The sequence below is a fragment of the Mesoplodon mirus genome, assembly GCF_964341445.2.
Source record: "Mesoplodon mirus genome assembly, chromosome: 5".
Taxonomy (NCBI): domain Eukaryota; kingdom Metazoa; phylum Chordata; class Mammalia; order Artiodactyla; family Ziphiidae; genus Mesoplodon; species Mesoplodon mirus.
Genome location: NC_138980.1, coordinates 41,251,922 through 41,278,837, shown reverse-complemented (window position 1 = coordinate 41,278,837; position 26,916 = coordinate 41,251,922). Strand labels below are relative to the sequence as shown.

At 57.4% G+C, this 26,916-nt stretch overlaps 4 protein-coding genes across 4 annotated transcripts; all 4 read right to left on the bottom strand.

The window, feature by feature from the left end:
* Positions 1–109: 109 nt before the first annotated feature.
* Positions 110–3,054, bottom strand: LOC309805045 (UPF0575 protein C19orf67 homolog; the record flags this gene model as incomplete). Its single annotated transcript, XM_082622874.1, has 6 exons — positions 110–458; positions 923–1,057; positions 1,399–1,584; positions 1,671–1,771; positions 1,889–2,030; positions 2,720–3,054. The coding sequence occupies 6 exons, from the start codon at positions 3,052–3,054 to the stop codon at positions 284–286; spliced, it is 1,074 nt and encodes a 357-aa protein (XP_082479000.1). The 3' UTR covers positions 110–283.
* Positions 3,055–4,246: 1,192 nt separating this feature from the next.
* On the bottom strand, positions 4,247–7,594 carry SAMD1 (sterile alpha motif domain containing 1). Its single transcript, XM_082623960.1, has 5 exons — positions 6,251–7,594; positions 5,537–5,831; positions 5,351–5,447; positions 5,141–5,252; positions 4,247–4,988 (listed from the first exon to the last, which is right to left on the bottom strand). The coding sequence occupies exons 1-5, from the start codon at positions 7,199–7,201 to the stop codon at positions 4,830–4,832; spliced, it is 1,614 nt and encodes a 537-aa protein (XP_082480086.1). The 5' UTR covers positions 7,202–7,594; the 3' UTR covers positions 4,247–4,829.
* A 2,173-nt stretch (positions 7,595–9,767) lies between these two features.
* PRKACA (protein kinase cAMP-activated catalytic subunit alpha) lies at positions 9,768–26,016 on the bottom strand. The gene is made up of 10 exons (XM_082623717.1): positions 25,752–26,016; positions 18,243–18,304; positions 17,662–17,790; positions 15,097–15,195; positions 13,988–14,070; positions 13,082–13,208; positions 12,894–12,989; positions 12,668–12,790; positions 10,453–10,617; positions 9,768–10,006 (listed from the first exon to the last, which is right to left on the bottom strand). The coding sequence occupies exons 1-10, from the start codon at positions 25,795–25,797 to the stop codon at positions 9,881–9,883; spliced, it is 1,056 nt and encodes a 351-aa protein (XP_082479843.1). The 5' UTR covers positions 25,798–26,016; the 3' UTR covers positions 9,768–9,880.
* Positions 20,619–20,771, bottom strand: SMIM46 (small integral membrane protein 46; the record flags this gene model as incomplete). Its single annotated transcript, XM_082623382.1, has 1 exon — positions 20,619–20,771. The coding sequence occupies one exon, from the start codon at positions 20,769–20,771 to the stop codon at positions 20,619–20,621; it is 153 nt and encodes a 50-aa protein (XP_082479508.1).
* Positions 26,017–26,916: the final 900 nt, after the last annotated feature.

Sequence of the window (26,916 nt, the reverse complement as noted above, 5' to 3'; positions counted from 1 at the left end):
GGCCGCGCGAGTGGGCGGGGCCCCCTCTCCCCAAGGGGAGGGGAGAGGCGATCCGAGCGGACGTTGAGACTGTGACCTCTTTCTTTCTTTTATTTAACATAAAGCCGGTGTGTCCACCCGCAGGGCCCCGCGGCCGGGCCGGACCCAGTGCGGACGGGCTAGCTCGGCCTGGCCCCTTGGAAGGCGAGGCGGAGCTGCACCAGGAGAACGAGTGAGCCCCTCCACTACTCCCTCTCCTGGAGTTTGGAACTGTCAAGCTCCAGCTCCCACCCTCTCTCCAGGTTCAAGACTCCTGCGCGGCCCACGCCGCGGGCCCGGCGGCGCTCGGGGGCCGGGCCGTGCCTGCCTGGCCCGTGAGGATCTGCACCAGCAGGTCGGTGGCCAGCATGTGCGACGGCTCCTCGAAGCCGATGGTCAGCAGCTGCTCGTAGTCCCCAGGGGGCTGCGGGGACAAAATCCTGGGCGCCGGGGAGAGACAGGCCTGGATGTGAGCGCCCCCTGCTACTCGGGAGCCCCTCCCCTTGAGTGTGAGGCTGTGGCTGAGAGAGGCTTTGTTTCAGCTAGGGGTGGGAAAAACCCTGGGGGAAAGTGATTTTCTTGTTGATGAGAAACATAGAGGGTAATGGCTCTGGGAGGCTGAACAACTCTAGCCCTGACCTGGCCAATTACTCAGCTAGCTGTGTGTCCTTGGGCAGGTAATTTATCCTCTCTGAGCACCTGTTTCCTTCTTTGTAAAATGGGGCTAGTAGTATAGATCTCAGTGGGTTGTTACACGAGTCTGCATAAAGCGCTTTTCAGGGCACAATAAAATGCTATCATTATTACCAATGGAAACAGTGTTGGGGGAGGTAGATGGTCTTTGTTTGGGTTCTGCCCCTCCCTCCAGACCCCACGCCCACCTTGCCATCGCCCTAGCTCCTACCATGAATAAAGGTCATCCTCAGCTGGTCCTAGGGGCACCCATCGGCCGATGGACCACAGCTTCTGAGTCTGGGGGCATGAGTTGATTGGACTCTTGCCTGCGTCTTCCCATGTATCTCTATAGCACAGGAAGTAGCTGGGAGGAGAAGGGGCAGCAATTAAATGTGAGCAGTTTCCTAACTTCTGTTGGAGGGTTTTAATTTTGGAGGTAAGGTGGAAACTCATCAGAAGTTGCCTTCAAGTTCTCAGGTAGGGATATGATTCAATACTGAGGCTTTTTCTCACTGTCAGCCTACTTTTAAGATGAGGGCTTTTATTTTGATGGGGGCATATATATATTTTTAAAGGTGGGGATGACCTTTCAAAGGTCCTTGATTTCCTGCTTGGCTTTCCGTGCTTTGATGGTGGTGGTTCAGTGGCCCAAACTGGCATTCTCCATAGAGAGGGGAGGACTTTGATTCTGATAAGGGGACTCACTAATCCACACGGGAATCTTGCCCCTGGCTGCTGGACTCTGGGGTGGTTTCCAGGTTCCAGCGCATCTTCTTATAGAGGTATCGGGGGAAGCGGCTGGCGGTGTAGGCGGCAGGGGCACAGTATCTAAAGATGGACACCTCGTGGGAAGGACTGATGGAGAACCTCCCGCAGAAGAAACAGGAGATGCTGGCAGGAGATGGGAGAGTGGGGAATGAGGGTATGCCCTGGCCTCCTCCACCCCTGACCCCAATCCCAGTCTCCTAACCTTTTACCTTAGGGGTTCAGTCTCCTCCAGGTTCACAAACCCAAATGATGCATACATAAGGACCAGCTGTTCCAGGCGCAGAGTCAGCTGTTGGGAGATCTCCAACAGCTGCATGAAAGAGGGGGCATAATGTGATTAGCTGGCCTGCCGTGAGCGTCCTCCCCATCCCCCAGGCCTGAGAGACGAAGAAAGGGGCATAGGATCTAGGAAAACTGCTCCACACACCCCCTTTCGGATCAGCTCCTGCAGGGCTCCATAGATGGGGGGCATACTCCGTGCAGCTGCCTCCAGGTACAGGAAGTAGGGCTCACACATCTGCAAGAAGGTGGGCATGGCCTTCGCCAGCTGTTCCTTCTGCACTCGGTCCCTGTTGAAGGGAGAAGGGGGCCTTTGCCTGAGGTCCCTGGCTCCCCCACCAATTTCTCCTATTCCACTCACTGCCCACCTGTATCCCTGGCCTGGACCCCCACTACAAACAAAATCCCCCAGTGTCAGGCCTTTCTCAGAGCGTCTTCCAGGACCACCAGCATCAAAAACATTTGAAATACTTGTTAAAATGCAGACACCTGAGTCCCAAGACTGACTTTGACTTACTATTCCCTGGGTGAAGCCCAGAAATCTAGGGTTTAAACAACCTCCCAGGGGATTCCCATGGACATTGATACATGAGAATCACAGTCCCCTTTCCCTTGGTCTGGGAATCATATTATTCTTTGAGGTCTCAAACTGGTAGCCAGTAGGCCAAATCTTGCTCAGATAGGTTTTGTTTAGCCTGCCCAGGGTTCAAAACCTAAGCCAACGGTTACAAAGTGGGAGAAGAGTTCTAGCGATTTGGCAACCCCAGGGGCCCACATAATAGCCCGCACTCCCTAACCCCAAATTTCTACACAGTCCTCGTAACTCTTCGAAATGGGATTGCTAATCAGCTAGCTTCATTTACCTCCTCTGGCTCCTAATGCTTTTGAGTTTGTAAATCTAGTGTATGTCACCTATTTTGTTATCCCCTCCTCCGTCTCTTTATCCATGGGTAGAACCTAGGACCCCGTCCAACATCACCTGTAGAACAAGTAGCTCTGGAAGTCATCTGCCTTCTTGAGCAGGTAACGGAGCTGTTCACTGATGGGTCTGAACGTGGTGTCCAAGGGTAGGCGAGGAGGGGCGGGCCCGCGGCCTGGGGCCAGAGGCTCAGGGAAAGGCGTAGAGGTGGAGGCCTCCGGCAGCTGTCCCTGAATATCCTCGGGCTCCGCCTGGGTTGAGTCCCCAGGTTGGCCAGTGGGAGGCGACCATGAGGGGTCTTCGCAGGGCTGTATCCCAGGTTCCAAGTCGTCCGGGAGCGGCGTTTCCCCAGAGCCCGCGGGGAGCGGCCCCAAGAACCACTGCCTGGTTGCCATCGTGCGGCGGGAGGCGGGGACCAGAGCTCTTTAAGCCTCCGCTGCTCACATTGGCCGCGGGTTCGACCCCGCCCAGGGTACCTCGGACTTGGCTGGGAGCGCGTCCCCCTCCATCTCACCCGGGCCTCGACTTCTCTAACGGCGCAGCGTGGATGGAGTTCGGTTCATTTGAATTTCAACACGGAGGGGCGAGCCGCTCCGGCTCGCGCTGCGGGGCCCGGCCGCGGCGCCCCGCGCACACGCGCGCTCCCGTAACCTGGCCGTGGGGGTACGCGCCGGGGGAGGCGACCTGGGCCGTTGCTAGAGCGGCAGTGTCCTGGGGGTGCGGCCCGGGGCCAGCGCATTTGACTCTCTGAGGCGGTTTCCTAGGGAGGAGGGGTCTCTACCGAGCGTCCAAACCCCGGGGTTGCAGGTATAGAAAACGAGGATGGCCCCGCCCCACTCGCTGTGTGTCTGACTCCCAGGACACGGAATCTGTATATTTTTTAAAAAAACTAATGGAGTTGAGAAACTGCATTAGAACTTAGTAGCACTTGTGATGTAGTGGTTGTTACCAACAATAATAAAAATTTTCACTTGGAAAATTTTTCCCATCCCATGATCTCATCTGATGGCCCAGTCCTTTCTGCCCCTTTTATGGAGAGGGCCAGGAGGCCTGGAGACCCTACCATGGGCCCAAAACAGACCCCTGCCCACAACAGTTGTAGGCTGGGTTCCTTGTAACATGCAAAGGTTGTCAGATAATAGAGCTATGAAGCCAAACACATTAATTATACTTAAAGACTCTGGGTAAAGAACTCAGACAGGTGTCAGGCTGCACCCTGTGTGACCCTGAGCAAGCATCTTTGCTGTGATGAGCCAGTTGCCGTCTGTAAAGTGGATTTTTCACGAGCCCTGCCTCATGGGGCTGTGGTGAGAACCCAGAGAATGCCCGAAAAGCCTAGAGTTAACTGCTAGTCACTTAACAAATATTTGAGCACCTACTGTGTGCCCAGGCGCTGTTCTGGGAATGGGGAGATGGCAGAAGCAGCAAATATTCCTGTCCTCCTGGAGCAGTTAGCTGGCTGTGGGGCAGCCCCATTCACTACCTGTCTCCCTCCTCAAACAATTCTGTCCTAACCCAAGACTCCCAGAAGGCTGCTGTGGATCTTCACCTCCTTGACTACATTCATAAAATGGACACTGTGGCATGTTTTTCTTCTCTCTTTTTTTAAAATTTTATTTAAAAAACCTTCGGTGCAATATTAAAAAGCAATACAGCCAGCTGGAGAGACAATGAACAGAAAGAAATGGGAGGGGTAAGGAAGATCCAGGGACCCCCTCCCAGCTGCTCCCAGGGGCTGGAGGCCAGGGACAGACTGGGAAGGGGCCTGGGTGGTGGGGGAGGGAGGAACGGCCACCCACCAAAATGAACAGACAGAATAAAACATTTATATAGGAAACATCTGGCTGAACTGAAGAGGATCTAGGGAAGATGGGAAGCCCCCATTTTATTTTTCCAAAAATGTCCTAGACTGGGTGAGGGGGAGGGTTGGCCTCCTGGGGTGAAATGAGTAGGCCCTGTCCCACCCGACACTCCTCTATCAGGGAGTACAGGAGGTGCTGGGGGCCAGAGGTGTGTGTGTTGGGGAGACACAGGGAAAAGATGAGTAGGAATGCCCCCTCACTGGAATCTGTTATGAGGGCTGAGGGTGTCCCCGACCAGCTCCCGGACTCTGGGGGTCTTGGGTAAGATGGGGACTGGAATGGGTTGGGGCAGGGGTGAGGCTTGGTGCTCAGCCTAGAAAGCCATCGGGATCGTCATCCTCAAAGTGGCCTTGCTGCAGCACCTTGATGTGGTGCTCGTAGATTTTCAGGGCTGGGCCGAGGCGGATGGACAGGCCGGTCAGCACATCTGTGCGCTGCATGAGCAGCAAAGACTTGCCATCGATTTCCTGGGTGGGACAGAGAGAGGGAGGGAGGGAGGGAGGGAGAGGGAAAGAGAGAGAGAGAGAGAGAGAGAGAGAGAGCGAGCAAGCAGGGTCAGAGCACACACCCCCACTAAGGCCCTGGAACGCTGGGGCTAAGTTGAGGGTCAGGAACTCACCTGCTCTTGGAAAGCTGTTGCCTGCTCGGGGAAGCCGGCCTCGGTGAAGTACTCTACCACATCTGTCACTGTCCACTCCACAGGATCAGCCGGCTTCTCCTTGCGCCCAGAACTGTGTTGGAACAAAGGGAACCAGTGAGCAGTGATGCTCCTCTGGTTCTGTTATACACACCTGGGCGGCACCCCTGTGTCTCAAACACCCCAACTTACGGACAGCCAAAGGGGGTCCCATCAGCCCCAGGTAGGGCTGGTTTTCCTGGGGGCAAAGGCACGGGGGATGGGGAGTCTGGCCCAGTGGCAGCAGAGGCTGGGAAATAAAAAGCATATGCCTGTGGTTTTGTCTTGGGCTCGGTTCCTTCCCACCAGGCACCCTCCCCCACCCAGCGGGGTCCTTACCTGATCCCCCTTCCTTATTCATGGCGGCCATGGAGAACACCTGTCGGGTGCCACTGCCTGGCGCTGGCCCCCGCCCTTCATCCTGGCCCTGGTGGGGTCCACAGGGTGTCCACTCCTTGATCCTCTCCTTGGCACTCTGAGGGCCCCGCTCGCCATTAAGCTGCTGGTGCTGGGCACCTGCAGGACGGTCACCCTCGGGCACCTCGGAGCCCTCAGACACTTCGTCTTCATCATCTTCATCTTCATCATCTTCATCCTCCTCTTCCTTCTCAAGCACTCGCTCTTCTCCACCTCTCTGGAGCAAGGGAGACAGGCACGCAAGGTTAGTAGCTGTTCTGGCCCTGGGCCCAATCCCTGGGATCTAGGACCAAGTGCTGTGCCTCACTACCACCTTTAATATCAACACGGACTAACTTTTACACATTCACTCCATGCCAGGCTCTGTGTTAATAAAGCCCTCAGTAGCCAAATCTCGCTAAACTCGCTCAACAACCCCAAAGAGTCGCTACTGTTATTAAGTCGCGTTTTACAGCAGAGGCAACTGAGGCGGGGGAAGATCAAGTCACTTGCCAAGGTCACCACCCGCCAAGCCCGCCGGGAAGTAGCGCAAAACCCCGGCCGCCTGCGGCCCGGTTCCTCCCGGTATTCGCGCCCCGCTACCAACTTCGCCCGCACCTGCCCACCGCGCGGCGCCCCCCTCCGCGGCGCGCTCACCTTGCTCCGCGACGCACGGGCGCTGGCAGCCGATGGTGCCCGCCCGGGCCTGTCCCCGCGGGGCAGCGCGAGCGCTCCGAGGCGGGTGCGCTCCAGGCGGCCCCGCGCCGCCGCCTCCTCCTCTAGCAGCCCCTGCACGCGGCCGCGGGTTAGGCGGCCGCCGGCGCCGCCGCTGCCCCCGAGGTAGCGCACGACTTCCCGCAGGCTCACGGGCCGCGCCGGGCCGCCGGCCCGCGCCGCGCCCCCCTCCGGCGGCTGCTGTGGCTGCGGCGGCGGCGGCTGCTGCTGCTGTGGCGGCGCCGGCGGCTGTGGCGGCGGCGGCAGCGGCGGCTCCCGGGCGGCGACGGCGGGCGGGGGGGCGCGGCGCGGGCCGGCCGGGGGCGCCACTGCCGGAGGAGCAGCGGGCGCGGGCGGCGGCGCGGCCAGGGGCGCGGCCCGCTGCGCGCGGGGGCCCGGCTGCGCGGGGCCGGGCGAGGGGGGCGCTGTGGCGGCGGCAGTGGCGGCCGCGCGGGGCGCCCGGGCCGGGGCGGCGGCGGCGACGGGCGCGGGCGGTGGCGGCGGGGCGGGCGTGGGCGGCGGCGCGGCGGCGGCGGCGGGGCCCCCGCGGGGGGCGCGCGGCGGGGCCGGCGGGGTGGCTCCGCGCCGGGGCGGCTGGACGCGCGCCGCGTTGCGGTACGAGATGCTCCCCTTGTAGCTGACCCGGAGCACGGCGCGCTGCTGGATCAGTTTCTCGAGCTCGGCGCGCGTGCGCTCCGGCTCCGGGCCGTGCCGCCGCCGCACCATCCGGCAGATGCGCTCCAGGTCCGGCCGCGCCTTGCGCGAGCGCAGCGAGTCGATGGTGTCCAGGATCCACTCTTGGTAGTGCGGGGAAGCGGCGGACGACGAGGCAGCGGCCGCCGTGGTGGCGGCCGCCGCCGTCTCCGGCGGGGGTAGGGCCGGGGGCCCCGCCATGCCTCCCGCCCGGCCCGGCTGCACCGTGCGCGCTGCCTCCCTCCCAGCGCGGCGCCCCCCTCCCCGGCTCCCCTCCCTCCGCCGCTGCCCGCCTCCTCCGCCTCCCCCCCCGGGGGGCGCAGCGCCTCGGCGGAGCGGCGGCGGCGCTGCTGTTTCTTTGCAAAAAAAAAAAAAAAAAGAACGAGAGAGAGGGAGCGAGAGAGAGAGAAAAAACAGTGAGAGAGAAAGAAAAGAGAGAAAAATATATGCACACACTCACTCACTCGCACGCACGCACACACAGACCCGCTTCTGCTGGGCGCGCGCGGGGCCGGGGATGCGAGGAGGGAGGAGGGGAGCGCGGCGCGGCCGGCCCCTCCCCGCCGCCGCCGCCGCCGCACGCGCGCCCTGCGCCCGGGACACTCCGGCCCCCCTTCCTTCCCTCCCTCCCTCCTCCCCGCCGCCCGCCTTCCTCCCTCCCACCCCCACGCGCCCGCTTTTAAGGTGGAGCCCGGGCCCCCCGCCCGCCCCCTTTACCCTGCGCTTTCGCTCACTCAGGCTCGCTCCGGCCCCCCCTTACAACTCCCGCGCGCTTTTTAAGGAGGCGCCGCGGAGTTGGCGCCGGGGCGGGGGCGGGGGAAAGCGGCGGGCGGGGGAGGGGGAGGGGAGCGCCTGGGGGAGGGGAGAGGGGGCGGGCAGGGCGGGCGGGCGGTGCTCGGCCGCCCTCCAGCCATTGGGCGCGGGACCCAGACGTCCCCGGCGCCCAGCCCCCCTCTCCACGCCTCCCCGGCGCGCTCCGCTCTCGGGACCGCACTTACCGGGAACTCGCCGCCCGTGGGTCGGGCTACAGCGCTCTGCCGGGGCTGCGGGGATCCTCGGACCACCGACGCCTCCGCGCCCCTTGGGCGCGCTTGGCTCCGCGGGGAGGATGCGGGAAGGGGGGCGCGCACCGTCACCCCCACCCCATATCCCCCTACCAGGGCCGCCCCCGCCGCCGCTCGGCCTCCCGGCGCGCTGGCCCCAGCTTCTCCCTAGAGCGCCCGCCCTTTCGGCCTCTGGTTGGACGCAGAGGGGGCGCGCCTCAGAATGTGGGGACCCCTAATCCGGGGTCAGAGGGCAGTTTGGCGCCCCCTTCTCCTGCGGGGCGGGGAGAGTGGCAGAATTCCAAATAAACCCGGTTTTAAGGACTGCAGACCAGGTGCTGATCAGCCTGGACGCTGGGGTCCGAAATTCCCTTTCCAACCCCCTGGGGGTGTGTGGGTGGGTGACCGAAGTCAGGAACACCAGCGACACTTTTTTTAAACAAAACTTTATTGATAATAGTTTTCAAATATGTTTACAACAGCACACTGTTCAAGAGGAAGTTGCGTCCTTCGCAGCACACAGGTTGAATCGCCCCCGCGCCCACCCGGGGCCCCACCCCAGGCCTGAGAGCTCCTCCTGGGATGGGGAGAAATTATGAGAGGGACAAATATGGGGATGAATGGGGTGACTCCCCACTTTTCTATTGAGAGAAAAAAAACCACAATGGGGGGGCGGGGAGAACGGGTGATTGACAGCGGACAGCTAAGCAGAGGAGGAGCGCCCAGGATGGGGGGGGGCGGAGGCTCCTGGGTAAATAAAACAAGCAGCCCCTCCCCAGCGACCTTGGCCTTGAACTCGGGGCCGTCTGGGGTGGGGGGGGGCTTTGCCTCCTTTTGCGGGGGTGGCCTTCCCAAATGAGAGGAGGCTGGACGTTAAAATCTAGTTGAGAATAAAATTAAGAAGTTTGGGGAGAGTGTTACTGGGAGGAAAGGCCCTGGGCTTGGGGCTCCCCCTCTATCTTTTCAGGGGACAACTCCTCTTTGGCAGGGAGAGGGGCAGCTGCTTTGTCTGGGTCCCGAAGCCCAAGGGTGAAGACAGGTCTATTGGGGCAGAAGGGAGTGAGGGCTTCCTAAAGAGGCTGAGACCCTTCCAGGCTTGGCAGGAGACCCCGAGGGGGCAGGGTGGCGGGGGAGATTAGCAGCTTGGGGGAGACGTTTGAACCCCAGCTCCTTCCTTTACAGTCTGCTTCCCAGCCTTATTAAAATGGATTTGGGGAGGAGGGGCATGGGAAGGGGTGGGAGAGGAAGGAGGGAGGGAGGCATTGGTGGAACTTAAATAAGATTGTAAATTGTTTTTTTAAAATATTGTATTAAGTAGCCCGCTGAACATGTCACTAAAATCTTTCCTTCCCTGGCAAGATTGCTCTGAAGGGAAGGTTAGCCTTTCATTCTTTTGCCCTTAGAGAGTGGTGCCTGTGGGTTTTTTTTGGGTGGGGGGCAGGTGGCTGGAGTTAAGTTTGGGCCCCTCTTTCCACACCCTGTCCCTGACACACCAGCAAGACCTGGTCTAACCTGAAGAAGGGAAGAACTGAGAAACTCGTTTAAAACAGGCAGAAGTGGGCTAGGGTGGGGGGCTGTGGGGGAGGAGGGAGGCAAAAGCAGTAGGGGGGATGGGGGGCAGGAGGGAGAAGGGGGTGAGGGGGAGCAGCTGGTGTTTCCCTCCAAATATCTGGGCTTCCTGCTCCCCCTACCCTGGAGGGTGGGGCAGGGGTGGGTGAAATTAGATGCAAGGGACTCTGGGGCCCTCTGGCTGTTCAATCCAACCCTCCCACCCACCACAAAAAAAAAAAAAAAAAAGAAACAAAGAAAGAAAACCCATGGGGGCACAGGCACACCCCTAAAACTCAGAAAACTCCTTGCCACACTTCTCATTGATGGAGACTCGGATCTCTTCCTCCTCATAGTCGTCAAAGTTACTTGTGTCCCCAGGGCCTTTAAACTTTGGTATGAAGGGAGCTTCCACCTGGAGAGGGGTCAAGAGCCATTCAGACCTCAGCAGTCAACATAATCATCGTTACAACAATAAATGTGAATGGGCTAACATTCATGAGATCACTTACTCTGACCCAGGCCTGATCTTAGCATTAGGGTGTGGACTCATCTTAACAACCCAAGAATCTTATTATAGCCAACTCACCCATGGGGAAATTACTTTCCAGAGAGGGAAGTCTGTTCAAGGTCACAGAGTGGCCAAATGACCCCACAATTCTGTTTCTATACCCCCGATGCTCTAAGTTGCCTCATCTAAATGGAGGCAGAGCCCATTTAGATTGGCTCTGGGCAGAGCCCAGAGCCCGCAGCCTATTTTCAAATTCCCCTTCCCTTTTCATCTCTCCATTGGCAATACTCCCTGGCTCTTGCCCAGCCCCCTCCAAAACCCTGAGAGCACAAGGGGAAGGGGGGGCCTACCTTCCTCTGGTAGATGGCGATCCAGTCAGTCGTGGCAAACCATTTGTGGTTCTTGATGTCATTGACCCCGTTCTTGAGGTTCCCAAAGCGTTTGGTGAGGTCCACCTGCAGGAGGTTCCGCAGCAGATCCTTCAGGTCGGAGCTGAAGTGGGACGGGAACCGCACCTGGAGAGGGGGTAACACAGACAGATTGGGAGACTGATCTGGAGCTTGGGGAGCCCAGAACACTGCCTTCACCATCCAATTGTCTTATCGGGTGGAGGACCCCAAACCAGAGTGTGCATCGGAATTCCGTTAAAACAGCTTGCTGGGCCCACTGGAGTTTCTGATTCAGGATATCTGATTCAGGTGGGGCCTGAAAGTCTATATTTCTAGCCAGTTCCTGGGCCATGCTGATGCTGCTGGAGAGGTAAGAGCTATGAGGTTCCCATTTTATTCTTCTGTCTGCACCACGCGGCTTGTGGGATCTTAGTTCCCCAACCAGGGATTGAACCCAGGCCCTTGGCAGTGGAAGTCCCGAGTCCTAACCACTGGATTGCCGGGGAATTCCTGAGGTTCCCAGTTCTGTTTCCTGAGAAGAGGAAACTGAGGCTCGGAAGGATTAAACAGCTTGCCCAAGATCTCACAGAGGAGCAGGGCAAGTTGGTTCCATCTGGGGTTTGTTGGACTCCGAACTTGCATTCTTAGCCACTGCTTCCAAAGGCAGCTCTGCTAGGGTCTGGGGACTTCAGAAATATTCATGCTTCTGAGAGAAATCATTGTTTGTCTATTTCTCTCTCTCTCTCTCTCTCTCTCTGCATAGCTAAGGCTCTTCCATTCTTTAAGGCTCAGTTCAACTCTTCCAGAAACTTTCCCCAAATGCTCTGAGTCCACAGCTGTATGTCAGCAGTCACTGGATTTCGAGCTCCAAGAACCAACTTCCAGCACTGCTCTGCCTCTTCCATGCTGTGTGACCTTGGCCACGGCCCTTAACCTCTCTGGGCCTGTGCCTGCCTCTCTGGCATGGGGCAGATATCCCAGGGTTGCATGAGGGAGATAATCCTGCTGAGGGTGCGTGGGAACTGTGAAATGCTACAAAGAAGGGAGTCACGCTCATCTTCTCTCCCCCCTCGAAAACTTCTATGGCTTTTTTTTTTCCCCCACGCTGGGCCATTTTCTTGGCAATTTCTATTCTGCCTGGTGGCAGACACCTCATCTTTCCCTTTTTTAGTGACCCCACTTTGCAGGTGGTGATTCTCTCAACCTCTCTGAGAGGCAAGTGGCTAGTTCCCCAGTTCTGAGATGGATAAGACTCAGAGAAGCGAAGACATTGGCCTGAGGTTTCAAAGCTGATGGGTGGCAGAGCTGGGACTTAGAGCCGGGTCAGCCCACCTAGGCTGAGCTGGGAGCCACTCACACCATTTCCTGGGCCAGATGGAGGGATGGTTGGTCCTCCCGGTGAGGTGGGTGAGCTGCAGTCAGAGGTGGGGTCCCCAACCTCTTTTGAGACGATGCTGCCGTGTGATCTTGAACCAGACATGTCCAATCTCTGCACCTCAGCTTCCTCACTCCCTCAGAGTGGTGGGGTACGACCGAGGGGGTGCATGGGGCAGCAGGTACTTAATGCACTCCGGGGCTCTAACGGTTCCGCCACCCCTTACCCACAGCCTGCAAGTTAGAAAGTCTGCATTTGGGAAAGGAGGCAGGGCCTTACGTCCAAAGTGACTCCCCAGGGGGGTCTGGGGTAGCGCCTGGGAACTGAACATGCTCGCTTTTTTGCTGTGAAACTTGTGAAAATTCATGCTGAGGGGGCCGACTAGAGACGAGATGAGCCTCCTGGCAGGCAGGGCTGGAGTTTGGGTGAGACCTGGGGTTTTGAAAACCCTTAGGATTTCGGCACTGTGGTCCAGAATCAGACAGCGAGGTTGTGTGAAGTGGTGGCCTCAGTTAGCGTAGTGGGTGTGTCTGGCTTCACCACCTGGCCTGACTTGATGAACTTCTCGATTGTTCTTTTTCTGTTTTTCTTTGGCCACCCCACACAGCACTCGGGATCTTAGTTCCCCAGCTAGGGATCGAACCTGTGCCCCCGGCAGTGGAAGCAAGCTCAGAGTCCGAACCACTGGACTGCCAGGGAATTCCCTAGACTGTTCTGACAATGACGATCAGGGCTCCCCAGTGAGCAGGACAGGCAGGGAAGGGTCAGTCTTAGGCCTGAGCCCCCATATCCGGGCCTCACCTTCCCAGAGACAATCTTCTCATAGATCTGGATGGGCTGGTCAGCGAAGAAGGGCGGGTAGCCAGCGGCCATCTCATAGATGAGAACCCCCAGGGCCCACCAGTCCACAGCTTTGTTGTAGCCCTGGAGTGAGAGGAGGGGAGCAGGTGAGGGGAGAAGGGTGAGGAGGGGGCCGCCGGCAGTGGAGCAGGCCTCAGAGCGGTGGGAGGGGTAGGGAAGCGCCTACTTTACTCAGGATGATCTCGGGGGCCAGGTACTCGGGGGTGCCGCACAAGGTCCAGGTGCGGCCTTTCACACGCTTGGCGAAACCGAAGTCTGTCACCTGTGGGCACAAGAATGGGTGGTTGGCCGGGAGGGTGGGAGGGTTCAGGCTGTGGCCACCTGGGGCTGCCCCTCGCCCAGCCCAGTGGGCACCTGAATGTAGCCCTGCTGGTCGATAAGGAGGTTCTCCGGCTTCAGGTCCCGGTAGATGAGATCGAGCGAGTGCAGGTACTCAAAGGTCAGGACAATCTGGGCTGCGTAGAAGCGGGCATGGGGCTCACTGATGGGGACAAGCAGGGAGAGGATGGGTGAGAGTGGGTGGCCACACCAGCAGGACCTGCCCACCCCCAAATGGTCCAGCAGGTGGGCCTATCGAGCTGCCTCCAGCCCAGCGATCGAAATGCATCAGCAGAGCAGCCTTATTCATATACAGCCCCAAACTGGAAAGAGCCCAAATGTCCATCAACAGAGGAATGGAATCACAGATTGTGATAGATTCCTACAATGGGATCCTACCCAACACCACCACCAGGACAAATGATGAATATACCCAACAATGTGGCTGGATCACAAAACGCTTATGTGAAGCAAGAGAAGAAAAGGGACAAAAGAATATGAACTGCGTGATTCCATTTATATCAAGTCCAGACCCAGACCAAACACATTTATGGTGTTTGAAGCCAGAAAGGACGTTTGCCTTTGTTGGGGTGGTGATTTGCCAAGAAAGGCATTTGAGGGAATTTTCTGGGGTGGTGGTTACACACATGTGAATGCAGCTGTCAAAACTCATGGAACAGCGTATTGAAAACCTGTGCATTTTATTGTATGTAAAGTGCATATCTATATAAATAAGATAGCACAAATTTAAAAACGACATCAAATTGCCCACTTACATGGTGACGCCTAAGTCACCGTGTTTGTTTTGTTTCGTGGTGGCTGAGACATTGTAGATTCCTCAGCTCGGGGGAACAAGAACCCACAGGGACCTGGAGAGGCCACTTCCATGGACAACACTCATGCACACCCCAGGCCCAGGGTGGCAGGGGGCGTCGGGCTCACCTGAACCTCCCGATCCGCCGCAGGTGTGAGAACATCTCCCCACCAGGCACGTACTCCATGATCATGTATAAATTTGAGTTGTCCTGTGGGAAGCAGCAGCTGATCAGGGCCCCACTCCCCAAGCCCCAGGCCCCATCTGAAGGCAGGTGTCAGACATAAAGCAACAACAACAATTTTGGTTCCCATGTGAAGCACGTTCCAAGCGCCAGGCACTGTGCTCACTGATTACCTGTCTCATTTCATTCTGCCCATGAGAAAGAAGGGGCAGCCATGATCCTGCTTACGGGGGCCAAAAGTGAGGGCTGGCTAGAGGTACACCAGGGACCTGGCTGGCATGCCTGGGCTGCAGAGAGAACTCTGTGGTGGTTCCTGTCTGTGACTGTCTTGAGCAAGGCTCTTGGGGCCACAGTTTTGTCATCTGTCAAATGGGACCAGGATGGGCTACAGATTTTGTGAGTCCTCCCTCAAAATAAAAGTGAGGCCCCTCGTTAAAAAAATGATTATGAATTTCAAGATGGTGGCAGCAGAGCCTTAAACAAAGCGTGGGATCCTTGTGACTGCTAGGGTCACAGGCCCTGAGGGGCCTTTCCCAACTCTCACAGTCACGGCTTAGGACGGCACCCAAAACAGCTCACGCAGGGTGCTCATGATGCGGTTGGAACTGTCATGGCAGCCCCACCAGGTGGGGCCTGCCATGATCCCCATTTTACAGATGAAGAAACTAAGGCTCATGGGAGTGAAGTTTCTTGCCAGGGTCACACAGCCAGGAAGTGCAAGGCTGGGATTTGAACCCAGGCTGAGCGGCAGTTTGTGGCTGTGTGTCAGGTTCTTGCTGTAAATGGAACGATGATTTTGAGGGATGTTATCCAGGTTGGGGGACGTGCCCAAGGTTATCAAGCTGTAAGGTGGCAGGCCCAGCTGAACTTGGGGTCTATCAGAGCCCCAGGTTGACTTGCCCTCCACCCCCAGGGGTCTTCTTCACCGCTCCCCCATCAGTGGGTCTGCCTTTTCGGGCAACCACTGGTTGTGGTTGGCTGAGCCCCAGCTCTGGGAACCCAGAGGCTGCATCACCCGGCAGTGGCCCTGGTCTGCGGCTGCTGGGACCCCACCTTGAAGGAGAACTCGAGTTTGACAAGGAACGGAAAGTTGACCGCTTGCAGGATGCGCTTTTCATTCAGGGTGTGCTCAATCTGTTTCAGCTTTACCACCTGCGGGGGTGGGAGGGGAGAGGAGAGAGGAGGGGGTGTGAGAGAGCTCTTTTCTTCCCTGCCACCCAAAAGTAGATGTGCCAGGGCTGGGCTGGGTCCTCCATCCAGAATCGTTTGAGTGCCTGGGGCCTCTCAAGCCCTGGGCTGGGTGCCTGTCCCCACATGGCATGCAGTTCAGGGCAAGAACACATGAGTCACCAGGCCACAGGGGTCAGAGCTGTGGTGGGGGAAGCTTGGGGCCTGTGGATGCCCAGATAAGGCATCTGGTGAAGCCTGGGGAGTCAGAGAAGGCTTCCTGGAGGAAGGGGCAGCTGAGTTGAAACCAAACAGACAGGTGGGAGTAGCACCCAAGGGGTGGGGGATTTAGAAATACCTTCCCTGCATCTAGAGGACACCCCGCCCCCCACATCCACTTGAACCCAGGGTTAATTCCTCCTCAGCCCTCAGCTGTCCCCAGCAGCCGTCTCACACTCTCTGACCGGAGCCCTGCGGGGTATGCAATGGGAGCATGCAAGTTTGGAAGCCCAGATGCAGAGAGGGGAAGTGCCGTGCCCAAGTTCACATGCAGCTAGTCAACATCAGTGCAGCTTGTCACACGCAGGCAGCCTGGACCCTTGGTCAGCTCTAAGCCCCACTGCACTGGGGCTTTTTCTGCTTTGCTCACAGCTACATCGTTTGGGTCTATACCTGCACTGTCCAGTAGATTCCACACTAGCCACGTACGGTTGCTGAGTACTTGAAATGTGGTTCGTTGACTGGGGAACCAAGTTTAAAATTTGAAGTATCTAAAATGAAAAGTTAGGGCTTCCCTGGTGGCGTAGTGGTTAAGAATCCACCTGCCAACGCAGGGGACACGGGTTTGAGCCCTGGTCTGGGAAGATCCCACATGCCGCGGAGCAACTAAGCCTGTGCGCCACAACTACTGAGCCCGCATGCCACAACTACTGAAGCCCTTGCGCCTAGAGCCCGTGCTCCACAACAAAGAGAAGCCAGCGCACTGAGAAGCCCGCGCACCGCAACGAAGAGTAGCCCCTGCTCTCTGCAACTAGAGAAAGCCCGCGCTCAGCAACGAAGACCCAAGGCAGCCAAAAAAATATATCTATATCTATATCTATATCTATATAGATATATAAAATGAAAATTTAGGGACTTCCCTGGCAGCACAGTGGCTAAGAATCCACCTGCCAACGCAGGGGACACGGGTTCGAGCCCTGGTCTGGGAAGATCCCACATGCTGTGAAGCAACTAAGCCCATGTGCCACAACTACTGAGCCTGCACTCTAGAGCCTGTGAGCCACAACTACTGAGCCCATGTGCCACAACTACTGAAGCCTTCACGCCTAGAGCCTGTGCACCGCAAGGAAGAGTACCCCTGCTCGCTGCAACTAGAGAAAGTCCATGCACAGCAACGGAGACCCAACTCAGCCAAAAATAAATAAAGAAATAAAGAAATTTAAAAAAAAGAAAATTTAAAAACTGATACTTGGCACAGTTACCAGACAACTTTCAAGCCTGTTTGGAACAACGTGGGCTACGTGAGTCTGCTTTTTCAATTTTTCTACTTTTTCTTGTCTTTCTAGTGAAAATTAACATCTGAATGGAGATGTGTTATATGTGTAAAATGCACGCTGGATTTCTAAGACTTAGTACGGAAAAAAAGAATGTAAAATGTTTCATTAAGGATATTTCTACACTGGATACATACGTTGAAATGATAATATTGTAGATATACTGGCTTAATTACAACATATTGTTAAAATGAATTCTGCCTTTTTTAAACTTTTAAAACTAGGATTCTAGGGAATTCCCTGGTGGTTCAGTGGTCAGGACTCCGTGCTCTCACTGCCGAGGGCCGGGGGTTCGATCCCTGGTTCGGGAACTAAGATCCTGCAAGCCACGCAGTGCTACCAAATAAATAAAAATAAATAAAATGAGGATTCTAGAAAATGTAAAACCATATGTGGCTTGTGTGATATGTCTCCTGGATGGTGCTGCTCTAGAGCATTGCCTGGCAAAAAGTAGGGTTTCAAAAGTATTTACATAGGGCAGGGGGTGGTGTGATGAATTGGGAGATTGGGATTGACATATATACACTAATATGTATAAAATGGATAACTAATAAGAACCCACTGTATAAAAAAATAAATAAAATAAAATTCAAAAACAAAATATTTACAGAAAGAAGGTCCATGTAAGCATCACTTCCCCCAGGAAGACTTCTGGCTTCCTCGATACAGCCTAGGTGTCTGAGCCCGTGTGCGCTTTACGTCTTAGGGTACTTTTCCTCCTGGGGAAAGCTTCCTGAAGGCAGCATGGTACCCTTCCCGCCCTTGGGTCTGGCACATTATGGAGGCTCAGGAAATAGCTGGTGAGTGGATAGGTGGGAAGACCACTCCAGGTGGTGGGAACAGCCCAGGCAAAGCCCTGGTGGCTGGGACCAGGGTCTTGTGGCAGGGCTGGGCTCACCTTCTGTTTGTCGAGGATCTTCATGGCAAAGTGGCTCCCGGTCTCCTTGTGCTTCACCAGCATCACCCGCCCGAAGGAGCCCGTGCCGAGGGTCTTGATTCGTTCAAACTGATCCAAATGGGCTGTATTCTGTGGGCACAAGGGTCTGGAGGGTCAGGGACCAGCCCCCGACCCTGTCTAGCCTGCTAGGCCAAAGTTTGGGGTGTTCCCTCTGCCACCGGCAGAGGGGGCCCTGGGGACCAGGTGGAGCTAGTGGGGTGAGGACAGGGGGTGGAAAAACAAGATGGCGGAGGGTACATTCCTCAAGGCTGGTGGCAGGGGCCAGATCCGGCCCTGGCCTGGGGCCCAGGAGCTGCTGGCAGCTGCCTGGGGGGCAGGGGCCGCCAGTTGGACGGGGTTGGTGGGGTGGGGGAGCCTGGCAGTGAGTGATCAGGTGCCCCCATGGGCATCTAGGGAGCGAATGAGGGCAGGTCTGGAGCCCTCCATGGGGCCATAAAATCCTAGCCATGGCATAGGGATGCAGTTGAGGGGAAGGGGGCTGTCAGCTATCCCTCCCAGGGCTCTGTAACCAGGGGGCTTACCTGAGCAGGATTTTCCCATTTTTTAAGAAAATCTTCTTTGGCTTTGGCTAAGAACTCTTTCACTGAAAGGAAAAGAGGAGAGAGTGAGATGGAGACCCCATCTTGTTGGCGTGGGCCTGGGCTACTCCTGGGGAGATGCCAATATGTGGAAAGTGGGGTGCAGTCGTCTCAATCCAGAGCCTGACCTTCTCCCAGTGCCTTCGGGTGTCCTGGCTGAGTCTGAGGGTAGCCTGGTGGGGGGGCCCTGATCTGGGCTGGGGTCTGGGGTCTCCTTTACTAGAGAGGTGGGGTCCAGCCTCAATTCTGTCCAAAATGGGGGACAGGGCAACTCGGGGGTCACTCTCAGGGGGACAGAGAGCGGCGCCCAGGCCAGCCCACCCCCACTCGCCCCAGTTCTGACTGACATTCCAGGGCGAGGGACGACGCCAGCCGAGGTATTTATAGCCTCGGGATTTGGCTGCTCCTCTGGCCCCTTCTCTGGGGAGGCCGGCCCGGGGTGGAGGCCTCTGGGGCTCGGGTAGCAGGCGCCCTTGGGGGGTTCAGCTGTTGCCTTGGCCCCCAGCTGGCTCCATTCCCACCTTTGCCAATGGAGGGGCCCTCGTTCCAGAGCTTGCTCAAGGGAAGCCTCGCCTGATGCCTGCCCCCTACAGGCCCTTCAGCACCCCAAGGCGAACATCACCATCTGGCTAACATTGAAGACTTCCTGGCAGACCCTGGGCTTGCTGCTTTGCATCCACTATCTCATTTGGTTCACTTGTCAACTTTCATTTTAACCATTCTGTTTACCACCCTAGGAAACTGAGGCCTGAAAACAGGCATTCCCGCCCATGTGGAGAGGCAGCCTGGCAAAACAGTTAAGGGCCAGGACTCTGGGATAAGATCAAGTTCAGATCCCAGCCTGGTCCCTGATGAGCTGTGTGACCTTAGGCAACTGATCGCACCTCTGGGCCTTGGTTTTCCTCATCTGTAAAATGGGGATAATAATAGTAATGACCTGGTGGGGTGGTTGTGAGGACCGAATGAGTTAATCTTGGCAAAGGGGGTTTGGATGGTGGCGGGTACAGGGGTTAGTGCCATATAAATGTCAGCTATTAATTTTGCTTTTAAGTAGTTTTTAAAATGGAGGTATAAAATACAGGAGGAGCACTGAGTGCTCAAATCTTAAATGCTCAACCTGATGGATTCTTACGGTATGGACGTGTCCTTGTAACCGCCCCCTGGAGTCAGGCGCGCTGTTGTTCAGGGACCCTCCCTGTGTGCCAGCTCTGTGCTGAGTGCTTTCCATGCTTAATTCCTACACTGATGGCTCAGAGCTGCTATTACTCTCATTGTACAGATGAGAAGACTGGTCTCAGATCACTTCCTGGACCCCACTGCCCATAAGGTTAACTGCTTTGCTTCTGACTGGTTGCAGGGCACCAGGATGGCCCACGGACAGAGCTGTCCTCAACCCTGATGTTCCTGGGACAGTTGCCACCCTGAGGGGTCCTGCACACTGGTACTTTGGCCTTGTTTGCCATCTGCCTATCTCACCCATATGCAGTGCCAGGAATCCCTACAGCCTTGTGGGTAGCCACCCCCCACCCCCCATCACCCGCAAGGCTCTCCCTCAGCGTTTGCAGAGAAGAGCCTTCGTGGAGCTGTAAGCGTGGCAGATGGAGGAGAGACTGTGGGCTAGGAAAGCCCTACAAAGAATGACCAGGCAGAAAGGGGGTGATCAAGGAATGGCCAAGAGTCCTAGGCTGGTGCCTGGCTGAGCCACCAACTGTCTGAGACCTCCCTGAGCCTGGGGGCTGCACCACATCCAATGCTTTCACTGGCAGAATCTTTTTTGACACACACCACCTTCCTTGGAAACCTCCAAACGTACACACTGAATTCTGGATGAAGGTGGGGGTGAAGGCACCCTCTTGGGATTCTACCGTCACCCACCCAAAAAGGCAGAGAGGAGCGAGTTTAAGAGGAATCCAGGAGAGAGCCTGGTCCTGCTTCCTCTTTTGCTCTCAGCAATCCCTGAGAACTGCCATGTCCTGTTTTTCCCAACTTGGTGCATCTGTGCCTCTGTCTGCTGGTACCCCACTAAGAGGCTCTACATGGTGCCTTGATTCTGACACAGCCCTGTTCTGGCCTTTCAACGTGCTGAAGGGCCCAGGCTGTGTGCTCTCTGGTGCCATCAGCTTGCCAGATTTGGGGATGGGGCACAGGGTGTGGCAGTGCCAGAAAGAGTGGGCAGATAAAGAGGGATAATGATGGGGGGAACCCCAGCCAGGAGCCCCCATACTCACCTCTGCTTCCTGCCTCTTCCAGCAGAGGGTAAAATGGGGGATAGAGTGGGATGGGGTGATCTGGGGCCCATCTACCCCTGGCCAGTGAGGCTCAGGGTGCTGGCTGCGGCTTAGGTGCCCAGAGGGTGCGGCACAGGTAGCCCAGGAAACGGACAGTCACATGGCCCCAGAGAAGCAGCTGCAGCCACAGCTGGAAGGTGGTCTCTGAGTCCCCATCCCAGCCTCTACCTGACTCCAGATCCATCCCAGGCCTCCCTAAGTTCTCCCTGGAACCTTCCCTTTGCAGGGAAACCAGGAAGACGCAGAGCCTCTGAGCTGGCTTCCTCGGGAGGGCCTCGGGGGGGACAGGCGAGGAGGAGCTGGTTGCCAGGGAAGCATTTAAAGGTACCTGCTCCCGCTGGCCAAGGTTTGTAAAGGCCCCTCCTTGGCAGGATGTGGTGGGAAGATTCTCCTGAGGGTGTCCCTCCTCAGGCTGGCCTGCCTGCCCTGGGGGGCGGGGTGCTAAAGCTAACTTCCCGTTCCAGGGACTACACTGCTCCCGGGCTGCCAGGCCCTGCCTTTCTCAGTGGGTGCTGGACTACCCTGAGGATGACACCCAATGTGCCCAGGGCAGTGCCCACTGGGCAGAGGGGAAGGAGTTAAGGCTCAGGCCCAGGCAGCAGCTGGGGCCTCCCTGGGGGCCAAAGAGGCCCCAGAGCTCCGTTAATTAGCCGAAAGAGCAGCTGGAGAGAAAGGCGGGAGTTGGGGGGCAGTGAGAGCTACCCTATCTCCTCCCCCAAGTGCTCTTTGAACCTGGAGCCCCCAAGTTCTGCTACTTTGAGAAAGAAATGGGTACATCTGACTTTGTCTTGCTTCTATGCAGGGGCAGAGAGGGGAATGGCATCCTGGGATGTCCTTGGCCTGTATCAAACCTTGCCCTGTGCTTGGCTCTGCTCTCAGCCATGAAAGTCCAAACCGGAAACGAAACGCTAAACCCCGGGGTGGGGGAGGGGGAGGCAGCCTTGACCATCTTCCTCCTTCTTTCCAGATCCCAAAAGAAGTGGAGGGTCAGTGGCAGCTTCTCTCCGAGAGCGCCTGGCACCCATGGCCCCTGCTGACAATAGGAAGTGGCAGAGAAGGGAAACCCAGCTGGCTGCTGTCTTTAGAACCTGTCAGCTGGCCCATGTCTCCCACAGGAGGGGTGCCAGCCTCCACCGTGGTCCGGATTCAATTGGAGCTCACAGAGAGAGCATCCCTCAAAAAGCCAGGGCCCCATGAGGAGGCAGGAGCCCAGCCTCAGACCCCGCCAGACAACAATCTCAGGACCTGCTGCTCCCTGAAACCTGGTTGTCCTGGAAACTCTGGGGCAGGAACGCCAAGCCCTGGACTGGACCATCCCCCAGCCTGAGCTGGATCCCAACACTGGACTGGACCGACCCGCAGTCTGATGGACCCTCATTCTATACTGGGCCACTGTCCATTATGACGTGGACTCCATCACTGAGCTGGACCAACCCCCAATCTGAGCTGAACCTCAACACTGAGCTGGACTACCCCACTGCCTGGCTCTGAGCTGGACCCCTGCTCTGGGTGACCATCCCCCCCTTGTCTGAACTGAACCACCCATCTCGCCTGCTCTTCCCCAGGCCCCCCAGCTCAGGGTTGTTAGTAAGGGAGGGTTTCTAGGGCCAGCCAGGGGTCCACAGACTTTTCCTCTTCACCTGTTCCCTAAACTCTACTGCAATCCTTCCCTGACTTGAGTGTCAGAGAGTGCCTGGTAAGTTGCTATAGCAACAGGGCTCAGCCTCACCATCGCTGGGGTTGGAAGCCATCACTCAGTCTTCCTCTCAGGGCACCAGGACTATGGTGGCTGGGAAGGCTCATGAGACCTGCTGCACCAGCTTGGCTGCCCATCCCCAGAGCCCTGCCTATAGGGGGAACCAGGGAGTTGTGGGGTGGTGCCAGGAAAAGAAACCCAACCTGGGGCCAGTGGGTACAGGGAAGGGGCAGAGAGAACCCTCAAGCTTCTGTAAGCCTGGTTGGGCTAAAGGAAAAGCTGCCTTGGCAGGACCCTCTTGGGCACCCATACAACTGCCAACGCACAGACAGTATTTGGCCCTCTAGGACTTCTGTAGTACATTAGAGGGCCACAATTCTTCCCATTTAGGGACCTCTTGGGGGCAGTTCTCACTCTCGGAGCCTGGATCTGCTTATCCCTGGGACCTGGGAGGCGGGGGGGTGGTATCTGGAGGGCTCCTTCTCACCAGACCTGTCCCTTCTCCCATGGACCAGCTCTTAGGGGTGCCTTTGGCCAGGGCAGCCAAGGCCTGAGCCCCACTTGGCCGCCTGTCCCCAGGGCCTCTTGAAGCCACTGCCCTCTCTCAATTCCTCCTGCTGCTCAGGGCCCAGGGCTTGGTCTTGTTTTTCTCTGCCCTCTTAGCATCTTACCCAGGCCCCTGCCAATGGCTCTGGCAACTTTGGGTACAGATTTCCCCCACCCCACCCCAGGCCTCATTCTGGATCCCCACCCTCTTGGGAGGAAGCCAACGCTGTCCTGCCCCGGCATGGAGCCGGTAGTATAGGGGGCTGCAGGATGCTGAACTGGTGCCTACTAAGGTTTGGTCATCTTCCTTACTCCAGTAGGGCTGACATCTGGCAGATGAAATTCAGGTGCCCCCTGCAGGCTGGCCTGGCTACTACCACCCCACCCCCACCCGACCCTAGTTACAAGAAGGCAAATTTTGTCTTAACTCCATCCTCTCAGAATTGGAGATTTGAAGCGAAGAGGGGCTTCCTTCCTCATCCTATTTCCTTCTCTGAGAGCCCCTGCAAGCCTCTGGAAGGAAGTATAGCTTAGGGCATTTCCTAAAGTATGACATAGGTCCCACTGGCAGGGCATGAAATGATTTTAGGGATGTTTCACTTTTCTAGTTACGTTGTATTTTAATGCATATCAGAGAGAATATAACTGGCACAGCAATCCCATGACTTCATTTATAATATTGCTTAGGACGGATCAAAATTTACATCTGAACAAAAGTGAGTCAAAATTTTTATTTAAGTTAACAAAATAGAAGTGAATATAGTAAAAATCAGGGAGGCGGCTTGAGAATGTTTGAGTTGGGAAACCCTGGGGTCCAGTAAGTTGTCTGGTAGGTGGATCTGGATGTGAATCCTGCCTCTGTGGCATCATCTATGTCAAACTCGGAGAGCTCGTTTGGAAAATGCAGATAACCGCCCGTTATGAAAAATCACTCGAGCAGATAGATCTGTGGAGACCATTTAGCCTGGTACATCCTAGATGCCCAATAAACAGTGGCTCTATTTCACCTTGATAGTCCATTCCTGGGTGTCCAGCCTGTGCTCTGAATTAGCGGTTCCTTCCGAAGCCTCTGATCTTTTTCTTAGGGCTCCTTTTCCTTGTGTGGCTTTCCACCCCCACTCCCCACTGCATGTGTTTGATACGCCTTTAAAGTTTTCCAGGACTATGTCATCTCCCCAACTTTCAACTGAGCCACTGAAATGTACAGCTGCCTGCCTCCACCTTCCACCTCTCAGCCGGTCTCACCTGCTGGGGGCCCGGCCCCTCCCCCTCTGCCTATCTGCCTAGTTCCCTCCAAGCTCATGCCCAGACCTTTTTTGGTCACTACCCACCTGCTCCTCTGTCATCAAGCGCTCAGCTACAGGCACTTGCCTTCCCGTCCCCCACCCATCGGTGACATGTCAGGCCTCTCCATGGTTGCTCAGTGACTCTGAGTTCTGCCATTTGAGTCTGGGTGGGAATAAAGTTCCCTGGCTTTCATGCCTGGGTCTTTCTGGGAGGGAGCATTCAGGGAACTCAGACACTGGGGTTTGAGAAAAGTAACTGGGAAGAGCATATTTGGATGTGGCCATTCCTTTTCAACTCTATTTCTGGGTAACTGTAAGGGGATCCTAGCTGAGGTCCAGCTTTAGGCCTGGAGTGATGACAATTTAAGAGCTGGAGGACTTGAGGAAGGGGCTGGAGACCATTTCTGAAGGCATTTCCAGATAAAGAATCTCTTTCCCCGGCTGGCTGGAAAAGGCCAATATATTGGGGAGCTGAGGGGGAAACAGTCCCCTCTCTGGCTGAACGCTGGGAATGATCAGAATCTATTTGTCTCTTGGCAAAGCAAGTCATTAGATGTCAACCACTTCTCTTCCCAACTGCCATCCCTTGAGTCCTCCTTCTCACCATCCCAGCTCAAGCTGAATGAGCCTTGCTAAACCCAGACCCTCGTCATCCTCTACTTTTCATCCCAAGCCAGGAGCGGGTGAAGAAGCCTGGGGGACTGGGTGAATGACAGAGCCTCAGTTGTGAAACAACCATTTATTGAAGGGCCCTCCAAGGAGCCTAGAGCTCACGGAACAGCAGGAGATGGGAAGGGGCTCTCTGCTGACACCGCCCCCCCACCCCAACCCCGAAAAGAGGATGCAATGAATTCCAGCAAGATCGGCTCAAACTTGGCTTTTGAAGCACAGAAGTAGTTCTCTAGGTTCATAAACAGTCTGCTACCCCAGCCAGGGACAGACGCTTGCTTGGAGGAGGAAGCACAAGCAGAGAAGCAGAGTGACAGAGTGAGAGAGGGGCAGAGGGACCCAGAAAGATCCTGTCCCCCATGCCAAGTGACACAGAAGAGAAAAACAATGCTGGAGGTGGCTCTGGGAAGTGCTCAAAGGGGACAGAGTGGGTTTGGAGGGGGGCTGTGATAAGGTGAAGAGGGGAAGGGCAGGAGAAAGATGGCGGGGGCTGGAGTGGGGGAGAGGTGTGGTCACCAAGTGGCCAAGGTCCCTGCGGGGTGGAGGCATACCCCATAGCACTCCCAGACTGGCAGAGGTCTGGGTCGGGGTTTGGCAGTGGGTCACATCTGTGTAAGAGGTGAGTGAGGAAGTGGAGAGATTAGAATCTGGGGAGAGGGGACCTGGAGAGGAGACAGTGGGGTGGTGACAGGGCCCCATGTGGGGCCCCAGCGGTCATACGTGCCATGGTTGGCAGTGACAGCTGGGGGGGAGCACAGTCTGCAGTGGGGGACGGTCTTAGGCAAGGGGGCTCCTACGGGGCCATCTGCGGGCCTTGGGCCCCAACCTTGGACAGGCAGGGGAAGGGGCGCTGGGGGGTAAGCAGAGAGAAATGGGGGGGCGCGTAGGGGGAGGGGCCAGGCAGTGATGGATAGGGAGGGGGCTGGCAGCGCGGGGCCGGGATCGGGGTCACGGCCCGGGCACTCACCGCTCTCTTGTTCGCTGCCCTTCTTGGCCGCGGCGGCGTTGCCCATCGCGGCGGCGGCGGCCGGGGCCGGTCCCGGAGCTGCGGCGCGGCGGGTGCTGGAGGCGGCCCGCGGCCCCGGAGCGCGCTGGGCGGCGGCGGCGGCGGCCCCTCGGGTTGGCTGCGCTGGCTGCGGCGCCGCGACCCCCGCCCAGCCCCTGCTTCCCGCGTCTCTCCGCGCCCGCCCGCCCGGGAACCTCAGCCCAAGTCCGCTGCTGCTGTCCGTGACGCCCCCGCAGCCCGCAGCTCATTGGCCTAGGCCGCCCTGACTGACGGTGCTGCGTCGCCGCCCATTGGTCCTCCGTGACCCTCCCGTGCTGCCATAGGCTCTCGGTCCCATGACTCGCCCCTAGGACGCCTGGCCACTCGAGCGCTTGCGAGGCCCCAGCTGGGCGGGCCTACGCGTCTGATTGGCCGAGGCTCGCGACAGGGCCTGGGGTCCGCCCAGCGAGGCCGCCAATTGGCGGAGGCGCGCTGTCCGGCAAGCCCCCGGCAGAACATTCAGTGTCAATCCGGGGGTGAGAGGGCGGGGCGGAGGTGCAGTCTGCTGCCCGGGCCCGCCCGGCGGGGCGGCGGAGGCTGGCGGGCGGCGGCGCCGCGCTCCGAGGCCCAGAAGGCGGTCCAGGCGGGCGCTCGCCCGGGCCCGTGCGCGCCGCAGTCCCCCGCCCCCGCTCAGTGCTGCAGCGGCTGCCGGCCGGCCAAGGTTGGCGCCGCGGCTCCCCCACCCCAACCCCGGCGCAGCCGCTGTCCACCTGCCAGCGGGGGAGGGGCGCGGCGAGCGCCTTGGGTCACAGGTCTCCGGGCCGCCAGCCGTCGTCATTCATAAGGCCTGGTGCAGGACAGCAGCAGCAGCAGGCCCAGGGTCCATGCCGGGGTCCTCCTGGGTCTCCCTCAGCTACAGCCCGAGCTTCAGGAGGATGCTGAGATCCAGGAGGGGGGCGCTCAGTAGCCATCCCTTTGCTGGGTGCCCACGCTGGGCTCATGCCAGTAGTAAGAGCTGGCACTTGTTAAATACATTACTTCGTACCACACTCCTATCACGTAGGTACTAGTCTCATCACTCCCATTTTACAGATGAGGAATCTGGGGCACAGCCAGACTGAGGATTCCCTCTGTCTGGGCAATGCAC